This window comes from Chlorocebus sabaeus, chromosome 18 (assembly GCF_047675955.1).
Source record: "Chlorocebus sabaeus isolate Y175 chromosome 18, mChlSab1.0.hap1, whole genome shotgun sequence".
Taxonomy (NCBI): Eukaryota; Metazoa; Chordata; class Mammalia; order Primates; family Cercopithecidae; genus Chlorocebus; species Chlorocebus sabaeus.
The window spans coordinates 66702858-66716986 of NC_132921.1; the positions used below are offsets into that span (position 1 = coordinate 66702858).

At 41.7% G+C, this 14129-nt stretch overlaps 1 protein-coding gene across 3 annotated transcripts in view; it reads right to left on the bottom strand.

Annotated features, from left to right (window-relative positions):
* Positions 1-1672: 1672 nt before the first annotated feature.
* The window catches only part of AKAIN1 (A-kinase anchor inhibitor 1), a 137070-nt gene continuing 124613 nt past the window's right edge, over positions 1673-14129 (bottom strand). For all 3 annotated transcript variants that reach the window (XM_073006450.1, XM_073006451.1, XM_007974553.3), the window contains one exon: positions 1673-3758. In XM_073006450.1, the coding sequence (XP_072862551.1) occupies positions 3565-3758 (194 nt within the window). In that variant the 3' untranslated portion in view covers positions 1673-3564. The remainder of the gene's footprint in view (positions 3759-14129) is intronic.

Genomic DNA, 14129 nt, shown 5'->3' on the forward strand with positions numbered 1-14129 from the left:
CATGTATTTTTGTGCTCACTTTCTCCATCTAGGTTATATTTATCTTCCCTGAGCCTCAATGTGACTTTATCTGCAAAAGGAGAGTAAGACCTGTATTAGTTCATTCTTGCACTGCTGTAAAGAACTGTCAGAGCCTGGGTAATTTATAAAGGAAAAGAGGTTTAATTGACTCACGGTTCCACATTGCTGGGGAAGGCTCAGGAAACTTATAATCATGGCCGAAGGCAAAGGAGAAGCAGTCACCTCTGCCACAGGGCAGCAAGACGGAGCGAGTGCAATCAGGGGAAATGCCAGACGCTTATAAAACCTTCAGATCTCGTGAGACTCATTCACTTTGATGAGAACAGCATGGAGAAACCGCCCCCCACGATCCGATTACCTCCACCTGGTCTCACCCTTGACATGTGGGGATAGTTGGGATTATAATTCAAGGTGAAATTTCGGGTGGAGACACAGCCAAACCATATTAAGATTTTCTCAGGTTACACCTTATTTTGAGGTTGTGGCAATGAAATAAATGAGGGAATGTGTACTAATATCTTTTGAAAACTTTCACACACTCAAGAAAGATATTATTACTGTAATTTCCACTTTCCTGTCTCTACATCTGTTTTGGTATTATAGGGGCTAAATTAGTTTCAGATTTTTCATATATATATATTTTTTACTGTATTTTACTAGAGTGAGCTATTACAATGGATAAATTAAAGGTTCCTCTCTTTTGTATTGTTTTATCATAGAAACCTCAAAACAGCCTTGAAAACAGCCAGTTACTCATCTCTGAATGGCATAAATTCAATGATTATTTTTAAATGATAGATTCATTTCTTTGTAACCTGAAATTCCACCATAAAGGAAACCTAAACAGCTAAAAAATAAATAAGAAATGAAGGGAACCAGTTAGTCATTTTGCATCAATTTACAATACTGTTTGCACTAAACAGATGATTACAGCAGAGCAAAGTAACATGAAAGGATTTCTTTCTTTAGTTCCACCCTAGGGGCAGGCAACGGAAAAGACGAACAGCTGAACACACAGAGATGGGAAGCCTGTGTATGTAGTAAATCAGAAAGATAAAGGACACTAAGTAAATGTTCCTACTCATTTCTGAAACTAAAAGCTGTGATCTGGTTTACAATAATAATCAAGTGGAAATCCACCTTAATCCTATGTCAAATGAAGTTCTATAGGCCCCTTGTAAAATCTAGTAACTTTGTCTTCAGACTGAAAGATCTGTAAGAGTTTAGAGGTCTTTAACTCATTTATTTTTATGACCGAGCTTTCTTAGAATTTTGCCAGTATGGCACCTACCTATTGAGCACAGGGGTTGCCAAACTTCCTTTTGTCCTCCCTACAACTTAGTCATATCTCTGTTCCTTGCTGTTGATTTTCCATCTCCAAGATTATGGCAGACACTCTACCTTCCAGACCCACTTACCTTGAATTCTTGAGATCAAAAGCCCACTTCTCAGCATACATCCTTTTCTCTTCAAGCCTCAGGACCCACCACCCCATGGCTGTCCTCACGCAGTCACAGTGAAGGGCCCATTAAAGAAGCACTTCCCCTGGTCATGATATCTAGGGGTTTGAAAATAGCCTTGGAAGCCTCGTGGTGCCAAATAATGGTAAGATCCACATACAAAATGAGCCAAACAGCAGAGTCTAGAAAACTTTGCCTAAAATATTTCAAAGCTGTATATGTTTTATTTATAAATAACATTTAGATACAGAGGTCAATAAGATGTTCCAAAAATTCCCAATTGTTTAGTACAGACACATAAGAGAGGAAAAATAGTATGTTTATATGTTTCTGTCACTTGACAGCAAAAACAAAGGCTGGTCATATCCAAATATCTGAGTAGACATAGTACCGATCACTTACAAACTACAAGCATTAGATTTATTTATTTATTTTATTTGTGGCACTCCTGAATAATTTCCCTGAATACTTTCATTCTCATTATGTATGCTATGCAATTACATCACATCAGTTATATGAACTTTGGTCAACTTAAACTCACTCTTCACTTAGCATGAATTCTGCTAAAAGAAACACCTGTGAGTAAACAATCTTTAAATTGTAAGCCTTTCTGCTTACTTCTCCATCCATGTTTCCTGTGAATTTATTCCACCTGTGCACTGGGGTGACAGCGTAACAAAACTGATATTTTTTCATTCATTGTCTGTTATCCAAAGATTTATTCTAGAAACTGTAGCATATTGGAATTTTAGAAGTATATCTTAATATCAGTCACACTTTATACCATAATACTTTGCTTTAAAAAAAATCAAACGTAGATATTGATACTCTGAAACCAGAAGGTTTTTAATCAAGGTCAAATTATTCCTCTGTCCCCAGTAGCACCAATTCAATAACTTTTGTGAAGCCCAGGAAATAGGACTCTGGATACTCCAGAAACACGTGCATGATTCTCACAGAAGTGGAGCAGGGATCAATCCTGTTGCTGCACAGACACCTTTATTACACAGGTACACACACATATCTTTGTCACTGCATTCAAAACACTGTCACTTTACTGTCCCTATCGTATTCTCATGTATTCCTGAACTGTATGATTTTCATAATCTCAAAAAAATAATTTTAATGTGTGGATGGGAAAAGTTAGTAAGGTCCTAATGCAAATGCATAGCCTGGTGGCAAAACAGCATTTGTAAGGACCCCAGAATCCCTTCCAAGGATGTTACACCCCATAGTCAGCCCCAAGTGTAAGTCTCTTAATGATAGGCAGCTGTTGAAGAAATCTACAATTCTAGCCATTCTCCATGAGGCTGCTAAGGAATTGAGTCATCGGCAACTCACATGTGTAGACTCACTTGTCTTATTTATTTAATCTTGAGATGAGACAAGAAATCCATAATATTTCCAAAATATTTCTACACAGAGCATAAACACCAATTATGCAATATTCAGAGAATTGAGACTAAAAGACTGAGTTCTTGAGAAGCTTAAACTCCTCCCTTTCTTAAAATAACATAAATATTAATAAATGCCTTGGTATGATCCCAAGGGACTCAGCCTTAGAATTTCCCTTTGCTTAATTTGATCTTAGACCTGAACCCACCTTATAAAAAGCCTCAATTTCACATTTGAAGGTAACTAAAACTCCATTCCCTCACCTTTCTAGCATGTCTTTTTAATATATTAGAAAGCACTCAGTACTGTACTCAGTATTTCAGCAAAAAGACTGCTTGTTAAATTCACAGAAGGAATGCATAAAAGGCAGAAGTAAATAAACGAGACATAGAATTCTTTTTTTTCAAATAAAAGAACTTTAAAAATAAATTGGCCTGCAAAATGACTTTGCAATTACAGTGTCATATTTGGCCCCACTGTGTCTCAGAGGCACTGCATAAATAGGAACAGAATGGCCTAATGCACTTTTTCACAATAGTGCTTCTCAGCCAGGGGCTAGTGCGAATTCATTCTACAGCTAGGTGCCGGTGACACTTCGGTTTGCTTTATTGGCAACATTTTGGTGATGCGTCCTATACTAAGAGGAAGGCTAGAAACCAAGCACATGTCAAGAGCAAAATCCACCATGTTACTTCTTTTCGTGCTTCTTGGTTAACTCCCCAACGCCCAGTTGGATGTGGCCCTGGTTGTCACTGATTCTCTCTTCCCTGCGCTGGCTCTCCTGGGAGACTTGCTGCACAGCTTGCAGGATTGCGTTCTGCACAATCTGTTTGCTGGCATTCTGCAGCTTCACCTCTTCAGGCTCATTTCCAGGTTTCTCACCTAGCCAAAAACATGAAAAGGAGGGAAGAAGGAGAGAAATTAATTTCAGGAATGTGAGAGGGAAGGGTAGGGGAGAAAGAGAGGAGGGAAGAATGAGACTATAAGAACACACTGGAGTGGACCAGTTAACTATGAGAAGCCCGCCAGAGCACATACAATTGGTCTCAGGACATGCTGTGGATACCAAAGTCCTTGATATAAAATGACCTAGTGTTTGCATATAACCGACACACATCCTCCCATATACTTTAAGTCATCTGTAGTTACTTATGATACCTAATATAATGTAAATAGTTGTTATACTATATTTTAAAAATTGTATTATTTTTCACTGCTGTACTGTTATTTCTTTTACTGGGTTTTTTTCCAATATTTTTCTTCCATGGTTGTTTGAATCCTAGGATCCTCAGCTGCTAGAGAGACAGTTTTGGCCAATGAGGGCCTCTGGGAAAGTTTCTAGAAAAGAACAGACCCTTGCCCTTTTGCACCTTCCCCACTTCCTTCAGGAAATGCAGACAGAAGCCTTCAGGTGCTGTGTTCATCTTCCAGTAAGTGTGAAGATGAAAGTCAGCATTCTGGGCATGACTGGGGAGAAAGAAGCAGCCTAATTTTGAAGGCAGCACTGAGCATCTGTACCAGCCCTGGGCCATGTCCTTCTGGGCATTCATGTATGTGATGAAAATAATGCCTTTCTGTTTAATCGAATATTATTCAGGTTTCATGTTACTTGCACCCAAACACATGCATAGCGTATATAACCTCACTGGGGCTGGAGAACAGATGATGACTGAATCCATATCAAGGTCAACTTTGCTCCTATAATAAGATCACAACCAGTGAAACTATCGGAAGCTGCCCGCTGTGATCTAGAGCAGGCATTGGCAAACTTTTTCATCAGAACCTGCCCCCTGCTTCTGCCCCCTGGGATCTAGAGCAGGGACTGGCAAACTTTTCCTTTAAAGAACCAGTTAGGAGATAGTTTAAGTTCATGGGTCATACAATTTCTGGAACAACTACCCAACTCTGCTGTTGTAGCATGAAATCAGCTATCGATGAGTGCATAGGGCTTTCATTCAATAAAACTTCATTTACAAAAACACAGGCCACAGGCCACATTTGGCCTGTGGACCAGTTTGTCAACCCCTAATCTGGAATGGTGGGAACTTCCTAATTAGAAGGCTAGGCAGTCTACCCAGCACTGATTCTCTACTTTCTTTCTTAGTTAAAAACACAATTTTAATTTTATTTGAGTAGTTATGTAACTAGGTATAGCTAAATTCTTAGTGGAAGTGGAAGTTCATTTAATAAAAATCCTGGAAAAGGGATGTAGAAGAGTAAAGTCAGATAAAGGCCTTTTATCCTCTCCCCATCCTATTGCCTGCAACTCTGGCCTGATAGTTACTACAAGGGGCAGAGCCATTGGAACCTTTAGAATAGAAACTGTTTTCCGGGATTTCAGAAGAAAAAGAAGAAACTTGGGATACAATGACCAAGAAGCCACCATATCAGTTCTCAGATCCCCACCTCCAGGCCTCTTTTTATGTTAGAATAAAATAATATACCTTGTTTAAGGCAACTGCTATTCTGTATTTGTTTCTATTGTGCAGCAGATGTAATACTAATTCATACACGGTAGACTGATCATAAATTACCATTTGGTTGAAGTGCAATCTGGAAACCCTAACTCCCACCTATTTATATTTATAGTGGTAAACAGAATGGACATAATTTCTTATTTAAAATCATCTTTTTGGATATTTCCTCTACACAAATATGCTCACTACCAAGAAGATGTATTTAAAATTGGAGGGATGACGTTCACTGGGGTTGATTAATTAACAACAGAATTTATACACCTATGAGGAAACATCACAAAAGATAATATTGAGTAATTCTGGAAGACTAGACAGTTCTTATTCATTTAGTCATATAATCGTCATTTATGGAGCATTTTTATCCATCCATTGAGGGATTTACAATCTAGTGAACAAAGCGAGATAAATCTATTCAGAGCAAAGAACAATATTTTTAAAAACAGGATAAAACCATCAATGTACACCAAACTGAGCAGAGGAGTCTGGACACATGAATTGCAATAGACTGAAGCTGTGAAGTGGCCAAGAAGAATAGAAATTTTTCTATATGAAGAGTCATGAGGGTATAGCTATCAAGAATACGTGTTTTGAATCACTTCAGAGATTTCAGGTCCTTTCTGCCACTTGCAATCATGCAATCTTGGCCAAGATACTTCACCTCTGTAAGCCTGTTTGCACGTCTGTAAAATGGGCAAGTGGCATTAATTTAGGGTGGTTGTTGGAGAGTTAAACAACACAAAGCGTATTCAGCACTCAGTGTGCTCCCTAACGCATAGTAAGCATTTGTAAGTGTCCACCATTTTGTGTTAATCAGGGAATAGACTAAGCTGTTGTAACCGAGAAACTCAAAAAGAGGACAGCTCATACAAGAGATATTCATTGCTCTCTCGTGTAACAGCTCGGAAGTACTCCAGTGTGTAAGTAGGTTTGCTGCATGGGTTATCTAAGGACTCTAACTTCCTTACATCTTACTGCTTTAACCTTTCTAACAATATTGCACTCATTTACCTGAGTGAAGCTGGTTAACCAATATCCCATGTGGGACCAAAAGAAAGCAAAAATGAAAATGGAGGGCAAGCAATTTGCTTTTAAAGAATTGTCATAAAGGTTGCAAACATCACTCTACTGACATTCTATCCAGGGAAACTTAATTACATGGCCACACCTAGCTGTGTGGGAGGCTAGGAAATATATTCATAGGCCAGGCAGTCATATGTCTTTCTGAAATTCAAGGAGGGGCCAGGCGCAGTGACTTACAGCTGTAATCCCAGCACTTTGGGAGGCCAACGTGGGTGAATCATTTGAGCTCAGAAGTTTGAGACCAGCCTGGCCAACATGGCAAAACCCTGTCTCTACTAAAATACGAAAAAATTAGTCTGGCATGGTGGTGAGCACCTGTAGTCCCAGTTGCTTGAAGCTGGGAGGCAGAGGTTGCAGTGAGCTGAGATCATGCCACTGCACTCCAGCCTGGTAACAGAGTAAGACTCTGTCTCAAAAAAAAAAAAAAAAAAAAAGTAAAATAAAATAAAATAAATACAAATAAAACTCAAGAAGGTTCTAATGCTAAAACAAAGAAACCATTAAGGATTTTAAAAAATTACTTCCAAGCAAAGCCAAGGCTACATTGAAAAGGGAGAATACAGTATATACTGGCAGCAGGACAAATGTGAAACCCAGGTTGCTCTGTCTACTACCACTATACAGTGCATAAGTGTGAGGACAAACAAAAGCAATTTCAAAAGATTTAGGCTTGCTCCTAGAAAGAGTATCTTAGTCAAACTAGATGCGTGTTAACTCTCACTGCCCTCATTATCACTTCATTTCGGGTCATACATATCTACCTGCAGTGGAGGTTGTGGGACAAAGAGAGCGGCGAAGGCCGGAGCAGAGAAAGAGAAGGATTAAGGTGGGGAGAAAAGCCACCCAGAGCACTTAACAGACAATACATGCAAAATAAAAAGGTGCAGAAAGCACATATACTACTTGTGGGTTAGACTCTTTGGTACGTGAGGAATAATATTCTCTTCCATTACCTTAAGCTATGGTAGAGGGGAGGGGACCATGGAAATAGAGATACTAATGTCATAACCAAGTGTCCAGGAACTGTTCAGCTGAGCTTCACATTACAACTCAGAAATGGAAAAATCCAGTATAGCTCCAGTTATTGCAGCACGTAGGTTATCCTCTGCCTTGAGTGAGCCTCACCTCTCCATCTGCCGCGACCAGCCAAGCACCTCTCCGCTTCTTCTGGAGTCTCTCTGCCTTGATGCATTCACTCACTCTTATTTCTGCACATTCGCGACGTGCAGTGCTTCATGGCTGTGCATGTCTGCTTCCCTCTGAGGGCATTCCAGCTAAGGTCCTGGCTCATGTTCTTGCAACTGACTGACCTTTGCCATATCTTCAGTTGAAATTCCTGTGAGAGAGAGCCTGACAGACTCTCCCTATCACCATTATCCTTATAAAGCAGCACTTTTATACCAGGCAGTGTTTTTTGTTTTGTTTTGTTTCTTTTCTGATGGGGTCTCACTATGTTGACCAGCCTGGTCTCAAACTTCTGGGCTCAAGCAATCCTTCAGCCTCAGACTCCCAGACCTGGGACTACAGGCACACTCCACCACACCAGGCTCCAGGCCACTTCTTAAGCCGGCCATAGGTTGAATAACAAGGTTTATTCTGGCCCAATCTGCTGTGCCCAAAAATTCGGATCAAGAGGTGGGAACACAGCTACTTAGAAGGAAGGAACCACTTAATCCCATTGTCTTGGCAAAGCATCCTGGAGAGCAGGTGTTCACAGGTTAGTCTTGGTGCAGCATCACGCTCATACTTCCTGGCATTCCTATGGCATTCACTTGGAAGGGCAAGGTATTTGGGAAACTCCTGATGGAGACTCTTATAATAACACAAGTACCACGTGAGGAAGCACATTACAACCAATGGAAGGCAGGGCCAGCCATCCAAACCCTCCGAGTCTCGCCAATGACTTAAATGCACTGAATTCACTTCAATGTAATGAATCACTTAGCGTCGTAGGCAGACTGTTGTCTCATTTTAAGTGATGCAAACATCTTCTAGCCTAATTAGCATTTACAACCACATTTTTGTGTTTCACAAAACAATTGAGGAGTTGATTTAATTGGCTATAAACTCTTAAATGCCCAATATAAATAAACCAAAATCAAGAATGTGGTGTAACTGACTTTGTCTTCAGTGTCTTTCCACCTCTTATTGTTACTCGCCTTTCCCCAACCCCAGGCATCCACACGGTACTGCTTATCTGTGATCACTGAGTGTTCCCCCATGGGAGGTCCAGCCTTCCACAGACCACTGTGAGCTCTACAGCTCCCCACCACGCCCCTCGAACTTTCTGCCCCATATCCCATTCATGCCTCCCCAGTGGAAGGTGTCTAAGGAACTCAACTCAATTGCAATCTCTTTAATAATTGATCTTAATTTCTTATGTATAGTCATTAAAATTGTGCTTCTAACAACCATCAGATGACCCTCCTGATAAAAACTTACATCAATTTTCCCCCTGGAACCTAAGTGTCATTTACTTCTATTACATTAGCCCTGTTATAATCCAGGAGGCGAGTTTTGGAAAAGGTCAGTGTTCCATTTTGAGACAGAATCTGGTTAGTGATTTTTTGCACAGATAGGGCAGCAGAGGTTGCATCATAAATGGCATCTCTATCTCTCATCTCTCCCCACTGACTCACTAAATATGCAAATTACAGAAGTCCCTACCAGAGCAAGACAGGACTCCAGCACCACTCCCTGCACACTCTCTAATACACAGGGCTGCTGCTGGTAACCAGGGATCAGATATTTTATCTCCCCTTCTGATTGCTTGAGACTGCAAAGACAGTGTGGTCATTTATCAATGACAAGCATATGGAACACAGAGAACAAGAGCTAATTCTGGGCCCTTTAATAATAGAATGATAGCTTTTTTCCTTCCATCTCTGGAACTACAGGAATTTTCCATGAAGGACCAGATGTTAAATCTCACTCATCTACACCAACTGCAAATAAAGCAAACCCAGGAGCCCTGCTTTGCTACCAAACAAGCTAAAGTTACATGAGTTCCCAGCAATGAAAAGCCACAGCCCCTGAGTTTCCAACTTGCTGCTAGCCCAACTGAGCATGCTATTCCCCTATGCACCGTAACCAAATCAGAAGCATTTTAGGTAGATTTGAGATGCAGAAAGCAAGACCGCTATCAGCAGCCATAGGACATTTCTAAGTCATATTTGAGTGATACTGCCTATTACCACCACCACCCTTATCAAATCAGATGCAGGGAATTAAGAATTACCCCTGACTCTACCTACAATGGCCAGTCACATTATTTCAGATTGTAGCCAGCTACTCTTATAAATAATATGGAGTTCTTTATTAAAATATCCTAGACAACAAGATGACATGAATCAGAAAGATATTTATGGAGGACCTACACGCATGGTACTATGGAGAATAACATAGGCCACTAGGCCAAAATGTTTCATTCATACATACTTTCATTCATAAAAGAATTATGAAGCCCTTACTACATGACAAACACTAGGCTAGGTATTGGAGACTAAAATGTTGAGCAGAACAGTCATAGCGCCTGCCCTGTGTGCGCTGACAATCTAGAAGAGTCAGATGTTCACCAGCGAATCAAATGGGTTTATAATTGGGAGCTATGGCATGTGCTATGAAGGGAGCATGGGGAGCATACTGAAACCATCCCCACAGGGTTGGCAGGAATTGAATGGCACACTCTGGACAGAAATCTAGTTATAATTAAGCATCAGTCAGGCTGCGCTCGGCCCGCTTACTTGTTGCTGAAAGTCACTCAGCACTAGATACTGCCAGTGCATCCCATTGTTCCTATAGACAGGATCGCTGACATTACAATCATGAGGTTTTTGTTTAAGGATCACTTAAGAAGTTTTCCAGAACCCAAATTCCAGCAAAACAGCGGATGCTAACCTCCACAGAAGAACAGGATCAGTATGAGAATGCGACATCTTCATCCTCCTGTCCCAGGACTTCACCCTGTGCGCTCTTCGACCAATCAACTGTCTCCACTCACTTCAGCCCACTCCAAACCCTTAAAATCCTCAGCCCTAATCTCCTTGGGTAGATGGATTTGAGGTTTCCTCCCATCTCCTCATCAGCTACTGTACGATTAAACCTGTTTCTCTGTTGCAACCCAGTGTCTCCACGTATTGACTTGCTGTGTGCATCAGACAATGAACCTGTTATGATTGCAATACCACAAAGGGAACTAATCTAGTTTAGGGGCCAGGGAAAGATGTCCAGAGAGGGGACTTAAGAATTAATGAACATTAACTGGTAAAAGGAAGGTGCTGGGAGCAGGAAGGGAAGAACACTCCAGGCAAAAAGATCCACCCCTGAGTGGCAAGTCCCTGATGTGTGTAACAAGAGCAAGGCCGGAGAGGAACTGAAGGCAGCCTGAGCGGCTGGTGCCCACCAGGGAGGGAGGCAGACGATGACGTTGAAGAAAGGAGGCCAGCCTGGGCCTGGGGTCCTGGGGAGGTATCAGGGCCTTTTGCGGAGAGTAAAGTAGCCATGTAGCCTCGTGTCTGTACCACCCAGCAGAGCTTCAGAAGTCTGAGGAGAGTTACATAATTAAGGCAAAAATATGCAATATTTGGAGAAGGCCTTGAAACACAGATGGACTTTGGAAAGGCCAAGGGGAAAAGGAAGCAAATTCTTTCCCTGGCCTTAGCCTTAAAGGGCAGGGCAGACAAGTGGCTGGGTAACAGGGTCATGGAAAGCTTTTACGTGCAGAGCTGCTGAATTATTTTAGAACATAATTTAAATGATACAATATTACTGGATTGTAATTCCTTAGGGAAGCCATAAAAATGGTGCCAATAAAACTTGAAAAGGAAAAGACAATTTTACTCTAGGAGTCAAGATGCTTATTGAGTTATTTTGGCCAAGAAAAAGCAAAGTTAATTTTGAAGGAAAGAAAAACAACAAAACAAGGAATAAGAAGGACCTAATTTACCAGCTGTTAATACCAATTACAAAGCTAAGTCAATTAAGAAAGTGTGATAATAGTCCAGGGATACAAAAATTGACCAGTACATTAAAGTGTCCAGAAACAACCGCACAGATACATGGAACACCTGATTTATGGAAAACATGACACTGTTGTATAATAGGAAAAGGACAGTATTTTCAATCTTTAGGGCTGGGCCAAGTAGTTACTCATATAGAAAAATAATGAAAGTGACTACTTCATACTACACACAAAAAAATTCCAAATAGATTTCATATCTAGATCTGAAAAGTAAAATAATTTGGAGCACAGAGGATTTTTAGGACAGTGAAACGACTCTGTGTGATAGATACTATAACGACGGACACGTCATTGCACATGTGTCCAAACCCATAGAATGTACAACACCAAGAGTAAACCCTAATATGAACTATGGAGTTTGGGTAATTATGATGTGTCAGTGTAGGTTTAACTGTAACAAATGAACCACTCTGTGGGGGATGCAGAAAGGGGGAGGCTGTGCATGTGTCGGGGAAGGGGACATAAAAGAAATCTCTGTACCTTCTGCTTAGTTTTGCTATGAACTTAAAACTGCTTCACACCTGTAAGCCTAGCACTTTGGGAGGCTGGGACGGGAGGATCACTTGAGTCTGGGAGTTTGAGACCAGCCTAAGTAACATTGTGAGACCCCCCATCTGTATGAAAAATAAAAAAAAAAAAATTATAAAAAGTAAACAATCAAGCTTTTAGAAGAATATCTTTGTGACCTGGGAGTGGACAAAGATTTTTTAAACGGGACACAAAAAGTAACAACCATAAAGAAAAACTTGGACAAATTGGGCTACATTAAAATAAGTGGTTTTCACCAGGGAAATACACACTTGGAAAAAGACTTTTCACTGGAGAGAATGCTTATGAAAATACCGTCTTGGAAGTCCTTTAAATATTTCCTTTTTCTGAGCACTTAGATAACAACCAAGACTGTGTTATGAGTTCAGAGAGACTTAAAAGGCTGTTCTGACCACCACATAAATGTCTGCAAAATTCAGCAGAAATGTAGGTTTTCCTCCTTTCACCCCCAAGAGACTCAGAAATCAAACTCCTCCCAAGGGTTTCTCCTTTCTTGGAGTCACTAGGAACTCTAGAAAATCTATGAAATGAGAAATAAGAATGAAATCCTAAGCCCCCCACCCAACTGAACAGACCCCTTCTTGGCCAAGGGGACCCCAGAGTAACCTGGGAAACAGTCCTGAGCCCTGACGGGATGGGAGGTGGGACACGCCTCGTTCTCTCTCCTCCCTCGCCATCCCCTGTAGGCTTTCTTCCCCAAGGGTTAAACAGAAACTAGCCTTCTCAAGAGACTCCACGCTGATGTCAATCAATCACCTGATGCTGTCCCTCCCTTTTACTTTTCAACAAAACAACCAACCAGCAATCCTCCTGTCATTCAAGCTGGAGTTCAGTGGCGCTAGCTCTGCTCACTGCAGCCTCAACCTCCTGGGCTCAAGTGATTCTCCTGCCTCAGCCTCCCAACTAGCTGGGACTACAGGCACCCACCGCCATGCCCAGCTAATTTTTTGTATTTTTTGTAGAGATGGTGTCTTATCACACCACACGGCTGGTTTCTGTTTACCCCTTAGGGAAGAAAGCCTAACGGGGTTGGCGAAGGAGGAGGTATAACAAAGTCTCTCCCATCTCCTGTCCCATCATTGCTCGGGCTAGTCTCGAACTCCTGGGCTCAAGCGATCCACCCACCTCAGCCTCCCAAAGTATTGAGATTACAGGAGCGAGCCACTGCACAGGCCAGCAGCCTTCCTTTGGGATAAGAGACCATCCACCATGGAGTGGCTCCCGTGAGTCTATGCAGGCTGTGCAGTGAGGGTTTTGCATCCTCTGCTTCATCTTTTGATGTCAGGGGGCTGAAAACTCCATCCTGGGCTCATGCTAACTCGGCAGTATTTTGAACTCGGGACCCAGGGGGAGGGATGAACCTCAATTGCGCATGCGTAGGTTTCTCTTTTCATAACTATTCATGACTCCTCCTGTAGCTTATTGAATATGGATATCTGGTCTGCTCAGCCAGAATTCTTGTTGCCTGTGGCCCTCCCCAGAAGTGTCTGTTTTTGACCTGTGATCCGCGGCTGCACTGCCCAGCCGGTCAGAATGGCCGCCCTGCAGGCTGCAGCCCTCTATGAGAAACAAGCTCTCCTTTCCAAATGTATGAACCGCGTCATTCTTCAGCTGACAAACAGAAAGTTCAGGAAAAGCAATCCAGAGCCACCAAACCACCAAGCTGGCCCGAACTCAGGACTTCCAGATGTAGGAGCCTGCTATTTATAGGGGCAGCCAAAGTAGACACTGTGATCTCATGTGCTAAACGAAGCCACAGCACCAAGGTCCTAATAGAACAGGAGGCAAATTTTGGAAGCCAGAGGCTCGCATCCTTTCTTCCCCATTGCAGGACCTTCCATAGCCTCTGCCTTGTCCTAGTGGTGGCCTCCTGGGGGACCAGGACATTGGAGGTAAGAAGATAGGGAAAATCCTTGACTCATGAGACAAGGCCTGGTTTTATTTTATCAAACATACTTAGAGTAACTAGTACATCCACAGCACTTTCGGACAACAAAACTCTTACTGGGCCATTTATAGATTCATCCCCCGGAGAGTTCTGAAGCAGCTGGAAATGGAGTCCAGAGGTTTCTTGTCCCCATTCAGTTAAGAATTACTGGACCGTATTACCAGATCTCTTAAATATTT